The 19,794-nt window shown below is 39.8% G+C and overlaps 1 protein-coding gene across 4 annotated transcripts in view; it reads left to right on the top strand.

The window, feature by feature from the left end:
• Positions 1–19,794, top strand: part of KLHL32 (kelch like family member 32) — a 169,073-nt gene that overhangs the window by 54,706 nt on the left and 94,573 nt on the right. For all 4 annotated transcript variants that reach the window (XM_036415116.2, XM_045572696.1, XM_045572695.1 and 1 more), the window contains exon 4: positions 11,043–11,150. In XM_036415116.2, the coding sequence (XP_036271009.1) occupies positions 11,043–11,150 (108 nt within the window). The remainder of the gene's footprint in view (positions 1–11,042; positions 11,151–19,794) is intronic.

Genomic DNA, 19,794 nt, shown 5'->3' with positions numbered 1-19,794 from the left:
CGAAGGTGATAGCACTGCTGAGGTTAAAACGTAAGTGAGATCATTACTAGGTTTCCATTGTCTCCTGCTTAGTGGTTTTATAGCTTCTTCATTAACATTTCCGATTCTCTGAAATCATATACGTGTAAGACATGCTGTGTTTATCACATGAAGGATAAACAGCGACATAACATTGACAGTTATTTTGCTTCTAGCTGCCAAGCCTGCAGCCTCCTGTCTTTCTTCTGTTCTGCTGCTCCGCCTCCATCCATTCTGTGAGCCCCCAATATGCTCCCACTGAAGATGAAAAACTAAAATTAAGAATGAAAATAAATGTCCTTCTAAACCGTCAAGTGCTATCTGAACTTTAAAGGACTTTTCATAGTTTTTCTCTCTTACTCAGTCACCTTTGTCACAGCTTTCTCCTGGGCTTAGTGCTGCAATTGGGATTCACTCATTTGACCTCTGGGAATGTTGTCACAGTCTGAATAGTACAGTCCACAAAAATTTAAATTTTAGCTGGGAGCAACTTACAACTACCCTTTCTTTCAGGAAAACAAAAAGTGAATAAAAATAATAGCAAAATCATCCCCAAGTTCTTAATACATAATGGTATAGGCATTATTTTGGGTTTATCTTTTGGGTGCTACTGTAAGGATATAACTATCTACCACTGTCCTACATAGCAAAGCATTTTTCTGCAGTGGTTGATGCATGAATATCACTAAATTTAAATCACAGGATGTTCAATATTTTTCATAGTGGATATTTCACTGTCCTGTCCTGTGATTAATTACTTGCTCAAGGCCAAGCAAACACTACTGAGTTCTGTGGGTACTTGGTGTTTATGCTGAAACAGCAGCATTGCTAATTCTTGCATATTTGCACACTGCTGTGTCCTTTCTTTTCCCTCTCATCTTTTTATTTTTATTTTTATTTTTATTTTATTGATTTTTTACAGAGAGGAAGGAAGAGAGATAGAGAGCCAGAAACGTCGATGAGAGAGAAACATCAACTGGCTGCCTCTTGCACACCCCCCACCGGGGATGTGCCCGCAACCAACATACATGCCCTTGACCGGAATCGAACCCGGGACCCTTCAGTCTGCAGACCGACACTCTACCACTGAGCCAAACCGGTTTCGGCTTTTCCCTCTCATCTTTATTTCATGTGTCAATCATGGGGGATCACAGTATCATTCTTATATTACATTTGAGTTATACATTATATGGTAAATTGACCATTTTCCATCAGATGAATACTTATTTTAACATTAAATGTAATAAAATCTGTTTATAGAAATAATTGAAAAGTAGAGCAATGTCTGTAGGAATTACACAGCATGTCGAGAGAATATGCCTTTATCAGCTTTGAGGTTGGTGTGAAGATCCCAAGAAGAAGGAGGGCAAGAAAAACTTAAGGAAGTTTAAGAAGACTAATGTGCAGATTAAGAAGAAATCTGCTTTTGAAATTTGTGACAAGAATGTCTGGGCCCCTAGATACAGTTGTAAGTATAAAAACAGTCCATTTTTCCTGTTTCTCAAGTAAAAGTGACTTCCGTTAAAACCAAATTTTTAAAAATGTAACCATACAGAACCCTCTGTGTAATATTTAGATGGTGTGGGGGTTGGGAGCAAAAGAGACTCAGAGACATTGGGGCACATATATCTGGTTTCTTCCCACACATGAGAATATGGCCTTGCCAATGCTGAGTGTGTCAGAAACCAGGAGCATAATGATTATACCAACTCCCCAAGGTAGGACTTCTTAGAGTCCTAGTGGATGTGTACTGTTGGAAAAGAGATCTAAGTGCTGAACCCAAAAGACTTGTGACCTAACAGACATGTGGCTGTTTTTCTGGATCCAGCTGGCCCAGTCTTACATGGATCGAATTCCCAAGTCACCTGAAGTGACTAGGGAGTGAGGAGCCAGGGAAAACTGGACACCTGGCTACTCACAGGTTTTGGAGTTCTTGACTAATTGGCAGAGTATGGTCTTTTCCCCTCAACTTGTAACTCTGAAAATTCCAGAATCTGATTTAGGAGAGGAACCTAAAATGCTGCAATGGACTTTTCTTTTCTTTCCTTTTCATTTCTTATCTTTTGTTTTCTTTTCTTGTCTTTTATTTTCTTAAGGCAATTGTGACTTAAAAACAAACACTTACAAACAAATATAGTCCAAGAAACTGTGAAAACTGACAAAGATTGCCCACAGTTGAAAATGGGCTCAATTTCTTCCATAAGTAATAATCACCTGTTGTCTATGAGTAGATGTTGGCATTCTACAACTTATATCTGATGATTAATTATTCAGTTAGTATCTACCAAGAAGAGGCCTAATGAAATAGCTTTTAAAATTAGCCAGAAAAAAATGGCACCATTAATGATGGCCTTGACATTCAGCAAAGCCAAATTAAGCAGTCAATCTGATGTTTTATAGACTGTCTGTAATAGAGCCTCACACCCCGTGGATGTTCAATAAGCATTAATTGCCTGGCTGGCGATGAACAGCTATACATCTGCCTATTATATAATAGAAGCTGCCATGGCGAACTAAATAAGAGAAGGTTGATTTGAGATGTTTTGTGGGATAGGACCTTGTGAGCACCAAAAGGTGGGTGGGTTTTATTTTGGTTTTTTAAATTAATTTCCTTTTAATGGAACACATTCATTAAAAATATAGTTCCCTTGCCCAGCTGATGTGGCTCAGTGGTTGAGTTTTGACCTATGAACTAGGAGGTCACAGTCCAATTCCAGGTCAGGGCAGCCAATCAATGATTCTCTCTCATTGATGTTTCTATCTCTCTCTCCTTCTCCCTTCTTCTCTTAAATCAATAAAAATATATTTAAAAAAAAATAGAATTCCCTGTCTCAATTCAAGGTAAAGTGACAGCTAATAGTGGTAGTGGTCAAATGTTATTTCCTTTTTAAATGGAAAGCTGAGAGCCTCTAAGAATCAATGTCACATCCCCTTTTTAAATTATTTGCATCGATGCCAGGGAAATCATTAACATTTCAGGTCAGATGACTGTTATTTTCATTAGTGTGCTGATAACGCACTGTGTTCATTGTAGTGAATGGAGAATGGGGAACTCTGATCTGAATTTTTTTCTTTTGTTTAATATGGATTCACTTTTACTACCGGTAAATATAAATACTATGAAGCTAGAAAAATATTTATAAAGCATTAATAATAGCTGACTTTTTTTTATCATTGTGCTAAGCTCTTCATATGCATTTGTTTCAAGGGTGCGTTGAAAGGTTATTTCACATTTTCTGCCACATCTTTTTTATGCCTTTGAAATGATAACTTTTACACTGTTCTATTTAAAATCACAATTTTACTCATGCTTATTTAATTGCAGTGATACAGTCAACCATAGCTCCCTCTGAAAGAGCAAGAGCACATGTGTGAAGGATAATAAAGCTGATGAAAATTTTAAACCTTTAGAAATGGAGTAATGAGCAAAGACAGATGTTTTATAAAAAGAAGGGCAAGACAGCTGATCATGTGAATCTGATGAATTGGTGTGGAGAATTACTGAGATCTATAGATATGCCTTGTTCCTGCATATCATTTTTATAAAAACTGATTCAAAATGAATTGTCCACACTGTGGAATGACCCAGCTGCTTGTTGAAGCAATTGCTTTTAATTAGCCCATCTGATGTTGATTGGATTTGGGCCTTGCATGCCTGGATTCCTGAAAGATTGAATTACCAGATATTCTTCTCATTTAGAGACGTGTGGTTCTACCACGGTAAAGTGATTAGATATCAAGTCGTTCTTATCACTTTTAAAATTATATATGTGTATCAACAACTTCATGGGATTAAAAGAAGTCCTGCACCTTAGTTACTTTTGAAAGATATTTGAACTCTCATGGATTATTCTTAAACTCTCCCCCGCCCCGACACCCCTCGCCCCATTTTGTAAAATGTGGACACTTTTTGTGTAGTCTGCATGGACAAACATGGTTGCAAAAGGAGTAACATATGGGACAAACTGAACACTTCATGCTAAACTGGCCTGTTCTGCCCCGGATCATGAAGTGGTTGCTTAGTAACTAATGGAGTTACGGTAGAAGAAACCGTGTTAGCAGGGGTGCTTGCCCCCCGTCTGCGTGTTTGCCTAATAATGGGAGCCTGGCTTCAGCTATTAAACCAAACTGACGATTAAAATGAAAGATTGAAGAGAGATTCCACTGCTGGGCTGGAGCCTGTATGTATAGTCTTACACACCTTATTTTATGTTAGTATGTTGAAGAAAAAGATATTAAAAATGAAGAGTAACTACTAAAATTTGGGGTTAAAATTTTAAGAGTGATTGTTAACTTAACAATGGGTTTTTAAAGAGTAGAACAATTATTATCTTCATCATTCTTCCAAAAAGTCCTCCATAGAAAAGGGTTAACAGGTTGTATGTGATGGCACCATGGATTCTAGGACAGACACAGCATGGCCTGTGCTTGTCCATATACATACTTCATGATGTAGTGCTGGCACATATGTTGTTACACCCATAACTAGGTTCTGAGCACTCTCACTTGAGCCTGAATATGGCCCCACAGCTCTCAAAAGCACTGCAGGCAGCCACTGCCAGCCTTTGAGGGGCAGGCAAGAAACTGCCTTTTCATTCTTTGTGGCAAATCAAAACTACTTAAAAGCTTCTGCCTTCTGAATTCCATTAGAATAGGTATGAGGGATTTGTGACAATAGCAGCTCTGAGTTGGCCAGGCAAAATTCCTCTTCAGGAAACTATAAAAAAGAGATGGACCAGGGAAAGTCAAATGAAATAATTGGGAAAAGGAAGGTGGTGTGATAGATTTACTCCTTCAAAGACCTTATTCTTGAAATCATGGGAGGCAACCAATGGATGTTTCCCTCTCACATCGATGATTCTCTCTTCCTTCCTCTCCCTGAAGTCAATAATAAAAATGGCTTATAGAATATATTCAGTAAGGAAGAGTAAAAGTATCATCCCTAAATATGTTTAAGATACTTAAAGATAAGAGAATGGACTTCTTTACATAATGGGTAGCAAAATATTGAAATCCCATACCCAAGAGATGTAACCATAAACTAGAAGATAAGAGGAGCACCAGAGGAATGAGTGGAAGCAAAGGGATCAGAGAGGGGGACCCAAGGCTAAAGGCAGATGTGTGGATGCTATTTTCCAAAGTATGTAACAAGTAACAAGGATAAATACCATTCATGGATAGTCTGACTTCATGATGGGCAACAGATTTTGGCCTACACACTTGCCATATCTTTAGCTAAGAAAACAACAACTTGATTTGTGTCTATTTCCACTCCATTCTCTCCCAGAAGACCCCAGTGGTTGAGGTATGGTCACATTCAGGAGGAGGAGAATTCTAAAGAGAAATAGAAAACCATAATCATGCTGCTTTTGAAGGGCTCATTATCACCATGTAGTTAATTTAAGAAGCAACCGTGCCAAGAGCAAAGCCGTGAAATATAACTAGAATTTTAAAAAAATAAACAAGCTACATGTTTGAAGCTGTTGGGAAAACCAATATGTTTTATAGTTTGTAGTATATGAGATTTTTTTTCTTTATATGGTTAAGGTGAGAGAAAAACTGGTATTTTAGCAGTCTAATTATAATTACAGTGATATAATCTTACTGCTTTTGTTTGCCTTGATATTTTATTCTCTGAGAGGACTACTATACTATTTGAGGAAGAATTAAAACAGCTATAAAAAATATATCAGGGAGAAAAAAAACCTCCAACCCAACCACCCCAGTCTTTCAGACCATTAAGCTCCTCCAACAGATTGGATTACTTTTGCATTTGGGAGATCATGAAGATAAATGATCCAGTTCAACTGTGGTCAGGACCCTTCTCAACTAAATGCTAGGGGATGGGTTATTATGGTTAATTAAACAGTCTCATTAACTGGAATTTACTACAAATTTTATCTGTGACGTGTAACCAAAATTCAATAAAAGATAATCACCATTAACGCTAAATTGAGCAAAATGTAATCTTCGTTGATTCAGAAGTTAGCTCGTCTCTGTAATGCCTCATGGCCATTGTAAACATTGCTAATTGTATAACACTGGGCATATAAAAGAGGAGGAGGATCAGGCTAGATCTGCTGCAATCAATGTAAGTTACTTTTTTTCAATAACTTTCATAAACATTCTTGTTTACTTTTATTTAACTCTCTTGTAAAAAGATAAGGGTTAGATGTGCTGAAAACAATCCAGTTATTTCACCTGGAAAATCAATTGTATTCCTTGTAACTTCGGAGTACATTTTGCTCTTGTCTAGTGTTAATTCTAAGGCTACATATAATAGTTTACTAAAAAGAACATATTTCACCAACTTAAAGTGCTTTAAAAAGTCTTATCAGCTATCATTCTACTTATCTTTGAAGATCTAGACTTTTCATTGGTCAGTTTTGTGGCATAAAGTACCAACCTAAAATTGGTCATAGCTCATCTTGTGACTGCATGACAACTAACATGACCCAGGGGAACTTAATTCATGGTCTGTGATGTTAGGACTCAATTTGTGTCACTTCTGTGTGAAATATAGGATAAATGACACACTATAAATCCACAACTCTCTCTCTGAGGTAGGCACTTAGTGGATTGTGGTCTCACAAACTGGGTTTTCAATTAGAAAGATTTGTGGAGGTGGCAGTACTTTATCAGCCAAGAGTGAGAAGTGACAAAATTGTAAATCTCAACCCGGCCAAGGCTTTCCCAAAGACAATACAGTGTGAACCAAGGAAGAACCTATGCAATGCGTTCATATTTATAGGCAGAACCTTATCCCATGCTTTGGGATATGTGGCTTAATGGAGGACATTACCATATGTTCTTAATTTTTTCCAAATGTGTATCTTTGAACTTACTTGTATTTAACTTATGGTAGATACTCTTTAACTTTAGCTATGTTTTATATCCCAGGTTCTAAAACATCTTACATCATGAAAATTATTTCTTATGTCAAATTATTTTTGTTTATAGCAGTGTAGAACAGCTGGACATCATCCAGAGATGAATTTCTGAAGAGCTTGTTCATTTGTTCATCAATTCATTCACCTGTATTTGCTAGGGTCTAGAATCTCTACAGTGAATAAGGAAGACGTGGAACTCACTTTCATGAAGCTGTTACTTTTTCAAGGAGATCAATGCTAAAACTAAAAGATAGCACTCCTGGTCTCCTCACCTCTTTTGCTACCAAAGAGGCTTTGTCCTTCCCCGTGGACTCGGGCAGATCTCCAGACATTGTTTCACAAGCTCGGGCAGCCTCGTTAGCTGGTGTTTTAATCTGTCAAATGGCCAGGTTCTTTCTTACTTTGGTGGTATCCTGGGAGCCTTTTCCTATTTGAGGTTTCTTGTAAGGTTGTTAAACTCAAGACATTGACCTTGATTTAATAATTACCTTTTTTTTTAAATTAACTAATTTTCTACTTTTTAAAAATGGTGATGCATTAAGTTTGTAACATCAAATTTCTAAAACTTTATGATATGATACCAGAATGGAAACTACGTGATTATAGAGATAGTGGTGATGGTTTTTATGATGGGGTCTGTCCCTAAAGTAGGGTTAGGAATAGGGGGTGAAAGTGAAGTACTGCAGCCAATCATAGGAATTTTGAGTAGGATTGTCATTAGGAAAGTATTTGAAAGGAATGGATTTGGACAGAGAAGAGAAGAGAGGGCTGCTTCTTAATTCTTAGTCCAATGAGGATCAAAAGGATGCATGGGAGAGTAGGACATTCAGAGTGGATTAGAATAGCAGTTTCTATTTATCAAGCATGTATTATGCAAAACTGTATCTAAACCTTAATGCAACCCTATGAGGTTGGTATTATCCTCATTTTACAAATAAGGGACCTGAGGTTTAGAGAAGTTAACAAATTAGCCAGGGTCACATGTTCAAGGTAAATTGCCTGGTTGTAGAACTAGGAGTCGAATCAGATGCGTCTTCCTATATAGTCCTAGACATTAGAAATAAAGTTTTCAAAAGGCACTTGTTAGAAATAGACCGGTAACGTGACCATTGTAATGGTCCAAATAATACTATGCAAATGGACTAAATTAATAGTCTCTTCCTTCCTCTACAGTCATAACCTATAATAAAACCCCAGTGACCAATTTGGTGTTCCTTTATTGCTGATGCAAACATATTCAAATGCATATGCACATTATTTAAGGGGTTGTTTTCTTGCCACAACTCTACCAGGCCAGGTTTCACGTTCAGTAGCTCACAACCCTCTAGTTGAGGAAGCCTGTTCTATGCCACTTGCCCTGGTTGTTTTTGAAAGACACCTACGAAAGCAAATTCAAAAATCTCCCTTGGCAGCTTGTTCTGTTATTTAACTTTTGCTCCCAGGAACTTTTTTCCATTTCATTAACCCAGATAATTGTCCTGCAGTCTGAGTCACTTCTTCTTGCTCTGCATATGGGGTTGATGGAGAGCATCTGGTCACCCTGTCAGGTGCAATTTCAACTTAAGAGGATCTGAAAAAAGAAATTTGTGCGGGGAACATTAAAACCTGAAACACTAAATTTAATTTTTTAAAAAAGGTATTGAAAACACCTGAAATGTCTTTCTTTTTTTTTTAAGTGGCTATAAGAAGTCTGGAAGCAAATTCAGAATTACACAAATTGAAATAATTATTTTTATTGTGACCTGTACTTTTTAATTTTAAGATTTTAGATCTTCTATAAATATATAAGCATAATACACTTAACATTAAAGTCAATTTCCTGTTAGCATTTTTTAATGTATAGCTCACACTTGATTTCCAAATACCCCCAGAAACTGGTACTTCTAATGTATCAATCATTTTAACCAGAGAATGTATAAAAGAAACTTTATTTTATTATCACAAAATATAAATTTCACCAAGAGCATGCTTGTTATCAGGCCATATATCATGTGCTGAATACTTTACATATATACTGTCATATAATCTTCAAACAAGTTATTAGTCCCATTTTTCAGGTAAGAAAACTGAGTCAGGTTACATGTTTGTCATTCTCACTTGCCAGTGATCAAACCTAGAATTGTTTTGTTAAAAATTTGCTTTAAACACTGTGCTTCACCAAACCAAGGATCATGTGTCTTCAAATAAAGTCTTTTAAACCTGCCAAACAGTGTCTTAACTGCTGGTGACACCAGTGGGAAGCCAGATCAAGTCACTAACTAACCAGTTCCCATATTTACCCCATTGACCATAGGCCCTTAACAGATTCCATAGGATCAATTTAGAAGGTTAAAATTTAAAGGTTAGATTTTATTTTAAATAAAGTAAATTTCTGAAACTTAAATATATTATTAATTTAAAATGTATAAAATTATGAGCATCAAAAAAATTTATCAAAATTGAAAATTCCTAAAGGTATATATTAATGCTTTGGCAGAACAAAATATGACATTTTTAAAATTAAAAAGATTTAAGGGGAGCTGAACTATTACCACATAGAACAATGAGGTAGGTATGTTGTATTGTTGTTGTTTTTTTTGTTTTTTCTTGTGAATGAGCCAAATTATAAAATCTCAAGGGACAGTATAAGACTTCTCTCATTCAGAAACCAATGACAAGTTTGAGGGGATTCTAAAACTACTTTCATAATCAATAGTTTGCTAGACAGAGTCACAGAACTCACTGAAAGCTTTCATACTCGTGGGTTTGGCTTATTACAGGGAAAGGATGCAAATCAGAACCAGCCAAGGCAAGAGGCACCTAGGGCACAGTGCAGAAGGCGGCCAGATACGGCGCTTCTGGCCACCCGCCTCCTGTGGGGCCTGCTACCTCCTCCGGCCATGCTGTGCGGCCTGTGCCCAGGGGACTGCCAACCAGGGAAGCTCGCCCAGGCTTGTGGTGTCCGCGTTTTTACTGGGGCTCAACTGCAAGCTGCCTGTATGTCTGGCCTTTCCTCTCTAGCCTCTCCCGGGACCTCCAGTTCATACCTTTAACCTCCAGTTCCGCTGAGGTCAGAACTGATATGGTGTGGCTCCAACCTCATCATAAATCACGTTCCCTAGACTCAGTGGTCAAAGCCTCAGACACACCAAGACACTGATCAGCAGGATAATCTGAGGGCCTAGAGATCACGTCCCAGAAACACAGGGCAAAGGCAGACCTCATTGGGTGAGGCTAAGTCTGCACTACACAGAGTAGTGTATTTCATCATCAGTAACACAAAGTCAAACTTGTTACAGGCTTTTGTGGTGGGCAAGGCAAACCTATGCATTTGTTTAATGTGGCAAGTTTTTATGGTTTAATTTTCAAGTTTCCGTTTGACATATTAGTCATTCAGTGGAAGAACTGATGTAGGCCATTTGAAGAGTTAGTTTAGGGGCATGTTGACTTTCACTGAATAACTTTGACAGTGGCTCTCAAAATCCAGTGAGCATCAGAGTCACCTGGATGATCCTTACAACACAGATTGCTGGACTGACTTTGAGTTTCTGATTCAGCAGGTCCTGGGACACTCCCCCGGCATCCCTACACACACACACACACACACACACACACACACACACACACACCCATCCCAAGAATCTATAACGATTTTCTGGGCTGTACCGATGTTGGCAGCCCAGGAGCCACATTTTGAGAACCACTGGACTAGTGTGTGATAATGTAGCAGAAGAGAGGAATGGGCTGTGTCATTGAGACGGGGAATAAAGGAAGAACAGTTGGAGACAAGGGTGTGCTTTCCATGCCCTGTTGACCAGAGTGTTTGGGAGTGCTGCATATTTCATGAAATCCCAGGATCCAGAGAGGGAAGGAGTTCAGGGAGTGAGTCTAAACACAGTCACCCCGAAGAAGGGCTGTGGGAGTAAATGAGAGTCTGCGTGTGGGGTGTGCAGTGCTCTTTGTGTATTGCTGTAGCTGGTGAGACAGTAGTTTGCAGTGGCTTGTGTCAATGAAGCTTTGTCATAGCAGTGCAGAAACCAGTATCAGTCTGGAACCTATAACACTTTTTTCTTTCCTAGTCTCCCTAGGACTTTTCCTTGTTCCCTTGCTTTTTAAGTTCCATAACTCTCTGTCTCTTCCTTTTCCCCGCCTCAGGCCATGTTCAGTCTTTGTATGGTGGAAAGTGGAGCTGATGAGGTGAATTTGCATGGTGTGACCAGCCTTGGCTTAAAGCAGGCTCTGGAGTTCGCATACACAGGACAGGTATGGTACAGGGCATCTAAGAGGCCGAACATGTTAACTGTAGCTAATCAGAGGAGATTCTCCTTGAGGCAGGAGACTTCATTATTTTTCTTGTTATGCATCTCGATGTTTTAACAAATTTTCACATCTTTAATTTTATAGCTACATGATGGAAAGGTAAGTAAAGCACTGTGATTTTTAAATAGGACCCAGGGAACATAATATTTTCATCTTAGCTCAGTGGTTTGTTGGTATAATTTTAAAACATCCTAAAGGACTATTAAACGGGAGTTTGCAAGATAACTTGAATTCTCGTTGTTATCACTGAAGCTCAGTGATTCAGTTTTGGCTTAAAAACAAGACCCCCCCCCCAAAAAAAAAAAAAAAAAAAAAAAAAAAAGTAAAACCCCGAAAGGCTATGTCTAGCATCTTGGCACCCTGTCCTCTTCAAATATCTCAGAGTTAAGGGGTCAAGATTAGAATGTGATGGTTTAAAAGGCAAAATTGTTCATTACTGAAATTGTTGTGGAACTAACATGTATCTCCAGAGAACAATTTCCCTCTCTCTCTCTCTCTCTCTCTCTCTCTCTCTCTCTCTCTCTCTCTCTCTCTCCCCCCCTTCCTTCTCCCTCTCCCTCTCCCTCTTCCTCCCTCCCTTCCTCCCTCCCTCCCCCTCCTCCCTCTCTCCCTCCCTCCCTCCCTCTCGAATACAAGAGCCATGTTAGTGTACAGCTATCAGCAAATCAAAATAAAACTGCATAAAGACAATATGATTCAGATCTCAAGCTTTGTGGTTCTTAGCTACTAATAGTTTTAAGTTAGTGAAACAATTATGCAGTAGGGCAGCCATATCCTATTTCTTAGAAGTCATATGCTCATATCCCACTTTTACAGTATGAGGAGAAAGAAAGCCAAATGTGAAAAATATATAGTTAGATATTTGGTATTAGTGCTTAAAAAAAAAAAAAAAAAAAAAAAAAAAAGCAAATCCTAGGGCCAGATTTGAAGTTGCATTTATTCTGCCCAATGACTCATTGTTGACCATCCACAGAAGGGTGAGAAGCCTGCAGCACAGATCTATAAGAATAAAAGCGTACTATGCTAATTAGACCAGACATCCTCCCGGATAACCTTCCGGATGAAGCCGAGGCTGCAAAGGAAGCCTGGGTCCCGGGTGCCAGAGGGAAGCCGGTGCCAGCAGCTGGGGGAAGGAAGGCCTACTCTTGCATGAATTTCGTGCATTAGGCCTCTAGTGCGGTAATAACTCCACTGTTCAGATCATGTACTGAGGGGACAGGCAGGGGGTTGGCATTTCATCGGGCACCTCCTACAAGAGCCAAGGCATTGCCCTGAGCACTTTCTGTGTGCTGTTTTCCCAGCCTTCTTGACAGCCCCTGGGAATGCAGTGATCCCATCATAACCCGACCAGCCCAGGAAGCACGGTGAATGACTGATGCCATTCTCCAGTGCATAGTGATCTATGAGTCAAACCCAGTTCTCTTCCCTTCACAGCCATTGTTCTCTCTTAAGGTGCTGTGTCATTAGAAAATGTTAAGTCATACTTGTTATACTTTGGTGAAGGAGGTAAAGTACTTAGACATTTTAGAGATTGAACTCTTTTTAAAAAATATATATTTTATTGATTTTTTTTACAGAGAGGAAGGGAGAGGGATAGAGAGCTAGAAACATTGACCAGCTGCCTCCTGCACAACCCCCTCTGGGGATGTGCCTGCAACCAATGTACATGCCCTTGATCGGAATTGAACCTGGGACCCTTCAGTCCTCAGACCGACGCTCTATCCACTGAGCCAAACCAGTTTTCGGCAAGTGAACTCTTTTAAAAATATATATATATATATTTGTATTGATTTCAGAAAAGAAGGGAGAGGGAGAGAGATAGAAACATCAATAAAAGAGAATCATTGTTTGGCTGCATCCTGCATGCCCCCAACTGGGGATCAAGCCAGCATGTTCCCAGACGGGGAATCAAACCCTGACATCCTGGTTCAGAGGTCAGTGCTCAACCACTGAGCCACACTGGCCAGACAAGAGAGTGAACTCTTTGGATGGTTCTCTCAACCTGGGCACCTTTCCAACATCAGCTCACAAGGGCCAGAGATGCTGCTCTGTACTCTGTATGTGATGATTCTTTGCTGCAGAGTGGAGGTTGCTGTAGTGTTCCTTGGACAATATCTATGGCAGTGTGGGTTCTTAAACACCCAAATGACTATATATAATAAACCTGTCTTCCCTTTGAGACCTGGACACAGATGATGGCAAAAATTGAAATTAGAGTATGCTTAGGAAATATAAAAAGCTACTTTCTCTTACTACGAATTGAAATTAACCCTGAGCAAAGAATTTGGAATATGAAAGTGTGAATAAATTCATACTTTTTCAAATTGTTAATTGTTTTTTACTATTGTGAACATTATGCACAGTAAAATGTTATTAGACTTGTAAAAATCTGGGATAACGTTGAATTTCTCTAACTATAGCATTTCTCCTGACAGTTGAGTAGACATTTAGTCAGTTGTAGTAAGCACAGTATAAAATGTAAGTATTTCTAGTGTCTGGAAATGGTTGCTGTATTGGGAGAGATGTGGCAGTATAGAGGGGGTGTGATGAATGAATGTCGCCAAGTGTAACAAGATGTGTGCATGTTCCTCCTACACACTGCTCTACAGCCTAGCCTTCTTAAAATTGGTCACAGGTTTTATCTAGGAGGTTTTAAAGAAAAAGTGAGCTTTTCCCCTAATGCTAATTCGTCCTCTGAAAATGCATGCACTTTTCTTATCACTGGGCTGAGCAAGTACACACTCTTTGTACTAATTAGGGGCACGCCCTCTCTGTGGGAACACCCTGCCTGAGACACAGGTTGAGCAGAGCGTGCATTGCAGCCCCCATGGTGACCTTGCACAGCCATACTCAGCAGAGCCAGCCACTGGGGGCAGAGGACACACGGCAGGCCCTGTGCTAAGCTGGCCCTGGGAGCTAGGCCAAAAGCAAATGGTGTGATGTGAACTGTCACTGGGCAGATCTGCCTTAGGGAGAAAAGTGAAGCTAAAAGCACCCATAAGCTCTCACTTAATTCTTGTGGGCAAGAGGACCCTGTTACCCTGGCCTCCCTCAATCTCTTCACTTTCCAACTCTGGCCAGAATTAATTCATGTTTGGAACTTGTCCTGAGTAGAAGAGACACCAGGAAGAAGGGGGCAAAAGGGATTCTGACGGAGATGTGGCCCGGGAGGAGAAATCCTAGAAACTGGTCAGCAAGCAGAGGTTGATAAGAAAGCCCAGCCAGACTGTGAGGAGCAGGGACAGAGACGAGATCCTTTTATATAGAGAAAGGAGCACTACTCCGAACGAAGGAGGACTTCCAGCCCCAAAGGACTTGGGATAAGCCTCTAGGAATTTGAGTTACTGGCCCAAAATGGAAGCCGGAAGGTCTGAGAACCACAATGAGGTTCACATGTAGCACGCTGGCTATGAGGACACCAAGGGAGAGAGACTGTATACCAAGTACTGTGCTAAGTACCTCCCATTAAACCTAGTTAGCTTCCCCTTACTTCCCGGAGAACTGTCCTCCTGTTCCATCCCTTGTAGTCTGATGGAGAGATTCCAGAAACCCAGTAAAGAGGAACTACGTACCGATAGTGACATTTGTTGTCCCTTTAAAATGTCCCACCTCCAGAGAATGCTGGCTTGGTCAGCCATGAGCAGCTGTGCGATCTCTGAGCAACTAAAGAAAAACGTTTCTTTGATATCTCTATTCCCTTGCTTTCTCTTCATTATCCAGTTACTCCTTCCACGTGATGGAAGAACCAATCTCTGTGGGAGCATCCATCCTAATTGGCTTTCCCTGACCCAGAGAAGGATGCTTTAGCACCATCTTCACAGAGCTATGTGTATAACCATTAATGTTACTGTTTGAAGTCTTTGGAACTCCAAACAAGTGTGGTACTCTTTTTTTTTTTTTAAAGCTATAATTTTGGTCATGTTAAAATGCTCATGAAATCCAAAACTAAAGAAAACTGCCCCTTAATTTTCCATGGTCTTACATTATACCATTTTTCTTCATGATTCTCAGTTGATTCCCTAATACATTCCACATGTTTTTTTTGTAGCTAGCTCTGATAAGGCAAATACTGTAGCATTGCATTTTGATGATCATTGAAATGGTATTTATTCTCCAGAGCAGAATACTTCTCCTTGGAGACCTGAGCATCAGGCCCTGCTGCAGAGTGACAGGAAACTTGATGAGAACTGTCTTCCCGTGGACCATCCCTTTAGGGATAGATGTGTCGCTTTGCATGGAAAAGGTCCCCATCAGACTTACTTATTAACATAACCGGCTGCAATAAATGGTTGGCATGGAACAAATCTGGGAGAGAATTTTCTTAAATGCTTTTCTTGGGAGCAGTGTTAAGGTAGTCAGTGGTTAAACATTTTAGCTGCAGAGTCCTTTCTTCACCCAGCAGTACCTGCAGGTTCTCTCTCATTAAATCTGCATGTGCTGTCTGCTCACTGTGTACCCAGGGTGTAGTTTATCCTGCAGGAATTATAAATCTATCTGCTTAGCGCTTCAATGTCTGGAATATCTCTGTGGGAGGAAGTGTGACTGTGGCCAAACTGCTGACATCAGCTTTCCAATCTGGTAATAAATCCACTATTTTGGTTAAGATCATGTTTCCTAGATTTTCCCTAATAATCTACAAGGCTCCCAAGCAGGTCCAGAATGGCCTGAAAGGGAACGTAGGGGTGAGTGGCTTCAGCATTCATTCTGGTTATGGGGTGGAGCTGAAGGTTCCCCACAAAGGCAGGGACTTCCACGGTTTGAACCTCCCACCAGCGCCGAGGCAGAGTACTTGGACTTACCTGTGCTTTTCCCCAGGTGTGGGGCGAGCAGGGAAAAGGGAGAGGCGGGGCTTCAAAGCTGTCAGCTGTCACACATCCAGAATGCAGTCAGACTCTCTCCCATTCGTCTGGTATTCTCCTTGAGTATTAGTCACATCGTGGGCAGATACTTTCCTTTGGGACATTGTGAAAGTCAGTCACTTACTGAAAACAAAATGTATTTGAACAGTATTCTTATAGCATTCATCAGCTTTCTTGGCATTAGTTCTGGGCCAAGGTGCTTGAGCTCTTGTGAATAGCACATGCCCACAGGTAACCCTGTGAGAGTCTCTGAGTATCTGAGATAATAGTAGATGACAAGGATGGGTGTGGCCCCAGCCTTTTGACCTTATCTTCATTGTATATACAATAAAATTCCCTTCAAACAAGGAGGATTTGGTGCCCTTCTTTCTCCACTCTCCCTTCAACTCTGTCTATCTCCCAACCACACCCTACTGCCAGCATGAGGAATAGAAAGGGAAGTTTTTCCTGAATGCTCTTGTTAATGGCTTTATTGTCAGAGTGGAGCATTAAACAATCAGTCCTTCCCCAGCTGACATCCTTCAAGGTAGAAACAGCTAAGGTCCAGAGACTCAAAATAGAAGGTCACCCCACTTAAGTAATTGGAAGTGGATGTGCACTTGTTTCTTCTTGAATGTCTCGGTACCAAGTTCTGTAGCCAAGCATTTTATATTTTACTAGGGCCTGGTGCACAAAAATTTGTGTACGCAGGAGGGTCCCTCAGCCCGGCCTGCACCCTCTCACATTCTGGGACCCCTTGGGTAGAGTCCCTAGGCCTGGCCTGAGATCAGGGCCTGTTGGGACTTCCCTTTCCTGGCTACAGGCAGCTGGCCCAACCCCTGCCGCTGCCACTGCTACCCATCTGTGCAGCACTGCTCCACCTCCCCTGCCACCAGTGGCCTCCCTCTGCAGGCAACAGGCTCGGGTGCGATGGCTTGGCTGGCCTGGGCCTCTCTGTGAGGGGCCATCTACCTACCTGATCACCCTTAACTGCTGGCCTGCCTACATGATCTCCCCTAACCACTCTGCTTGCCTGCCTGATTGCCCTTAACTGTTTGCTTGGGGTTGGGGCAAGCCCACAAGGGCCATGGTGGTCTGATCTCTAATCATTTCGGTTGTGACACCCTTGGCCTTTTATTATATAGGATGGTGTCCATATGGAATTTTTTCTTAGGTTTGAGGAGCCATTTGCTCAGTAACTCCTGTTTTGGAATACTTCTAAGCAGAAATCATTACAATTGTGTTCTTTCTTGATCACTGGAATTTGGGCTGCACTCAAAATTATTCTCTAAGGAAATTATTCAGGTGCTCCATCAAATCACCTCTGAGTGGAGGGAGATTGACAGTTTATTTAGTGAAGAATCTTGATTAGATCCTTATTTTTGATAAGAAGATGTAAGCCTCTTTAAGTATATGAACTTTCCCCTTGTTCAGTAACAATTGTACCTAGCCTCAGCCTGTTTGCTGGAGAGCTCTTACTAAAAGTTCATCTGAGAGGAATTATATACATAATGGATTCCCAGAAGATATGCAGTCTGTCCAACTTGGTGGTTCTCAACCTCATCTATTAGGTTCTCAACCTCATCTATTACTATATCTTAATATAAAAAGGCCACCTTTACTATCCTGAAATGAAAGTTTTAGATAATATAACCTACTCACACAAATTACCCTAATATCGATAAGAAAGCCTTAATGATATATAAAGAACAAACAGAAGGAAAGAAATTACAATAAAAATAATTTATATTTCAGTATGTAAATGTTTGGGCAGAACCCTTTCAGAAGACATAATGAAATAGTCACCTATCTACACCTCCAGGTGGATTGGCCATGCCGGGGGCTCCTGCATATAGATGTAGACTGACACCTAAATGTTTTACTGGAAACCAAGATACCTCAGAGGTATGTCCTAGGGCAGTGATCGGCAAACCACGGCTCTGGAGCCACATCTGGCTCTTTGGCCCCTTGAGTGTTCTAATGCCAATTCTTCAAAATAGACTTACCCAGGCGGAAAACTGGCTTCTGCGCGTGGGCCACGAAGTTTCAATCGCACTGTACGTGCGCGCCCGCACATGGTATTTTGTGGAAGAGCCGCGGCCAAAGAGCTGCATGGGCTCGTGAGCCGAGGTTTGCTGCTCTGTTCACTTAAGTGTTTGCGACCACTGCCTTAGGGAAAAAACACTTAAAAATCATTTTAATAATGTACTAATGTCTTTCACCTTAAGTCAAAACTTCTGGGTAAGGCCAATGCCTTACGTAGTGGTCGGCAAACTCATTAGTTAACAGAGCAGCAAACCACGGCTCGAGAGCCGCATGTGGCTCACAAGCTGCAGTTTGCAGACTACTGCCCTAGGGGACATGGTTTTCTAAAATAGTGAACAACTCTTAGTCAAAATATATACAAAACTATAGTCTTCTTTTGGTTTTTATTGTGGTAGCACTCCTGGAAATTTTAGTGTGTTTTGACACACACAAAATTGTGCTTACATATGAAACAGAGTTAGATTCTGGGCTTAGATTTTTATAAACTGTTTGTACGGTCTGTGCATGTCCAGCAGGCATTCACATGTGCGGGATATAAGGCAAATCTTTGTGGTTGGTCCTACATTTTGCATAACATCTAGCACCCCTGGCTGCTGCCCAATAGATGCCAGTAGTGTGCCCCCTCCTGGGACAACCAAAAATACCTGAACAAATTTCCAAATTCCTCCCGAGAAAGTTGTATTGCCGTCATTAAGAACCACTGCTCAGCTATTTTAATTTTATACCTGGATCATGGTAGAAAATGAAAACAGAATGTCTGGGTTTTAAGGTTGTTGTTGTTGTTTTTTTTAACTAACTTTTACTTTTTATGCAATTTTCTATAAAAAATACACTTTTGATAGTATTGAAAGTGTAGACATTCAATGATACTCTTTGATTTTTAAAATTATTTTTATTCAATTTATTGGAGTGACATTGGTTAATAAAATTATATAGGTTTCAGGTATATAATTCTATAAGACATCATCTGTAGATTGTAAAGATACATTTAATGTCAGCAGGAACATTTCCATTAGATCTCAGGGCCTGGAGAAGGTAGCTAGGATTATTTTACTATTTTGATATTTTCATATCTTATATTAGATTTCATGATTCTCTTTTTAGTTTTTATGCTAGGGAGCTTAGGGCCATATTTGTGGCTCATTTTTAATAGTTATAAGTACATATTCATATGCATATATATAATATTGATATATATATGTGTGTGTATATATATATATCCTGAAATGAAAGTTTTAGATAATATAACCTACTCACACAAATTACCTATCGATAAGAATACCTTAACGATATATAAAGAACAAGTAAATATTCTCTTTTAATCTCATAATACTTTTTGTTTTCTTTAGCTTGAAATACTTATAGTTCCTAATTTTTAAATGCTTGTGTTGATACCTCAGATTCTTCTCAAAATAAGATAGACTATGAGTAAATCAATGAAGTGAATAAAGAGATTTGGGACCTCTTGTCTGGAAGTTTCTGGAATCTCAGGGGTACTTAAATGTTATTTGTAGGCATGAATAAAATGCTACACCCAGTTCATTCTGCCTACAAAAATAAAATGTTTCCAAATTTCTAAGTTGTTCCATAAATAAGCCATTTCACTTCTTTCCTAAAATTTTTCCATCCTTATTTTTATCACTAAAAATATGAGACATACAAATGCTATAAAAATAAATTATATTTTTCATCTTTGAAGATGA

The sequence above is a fragment of the Pipistrellus kuhlii genome, unplaced genomic scaffold (genome assembly GCF_014108245.1).
Source record: "Pipistrellus kuhlii isolate mPipKuh1 unplaced genomic scaffold, mPipKuh1.p scaffold_m20_p_5, whole genome shotgun sequence".
Lineage (NCBI taxonomy): Eukaryota > Metazoa > Chordata > Mammalia > Chiroptera > Vespertilionidae > Pipistrellus > Pipistrellus kuhlii.
Note: the sequence above shows the minus strand (reverse complement) of the source record. Positions and strands in the feature narration are given on the sequence as shown.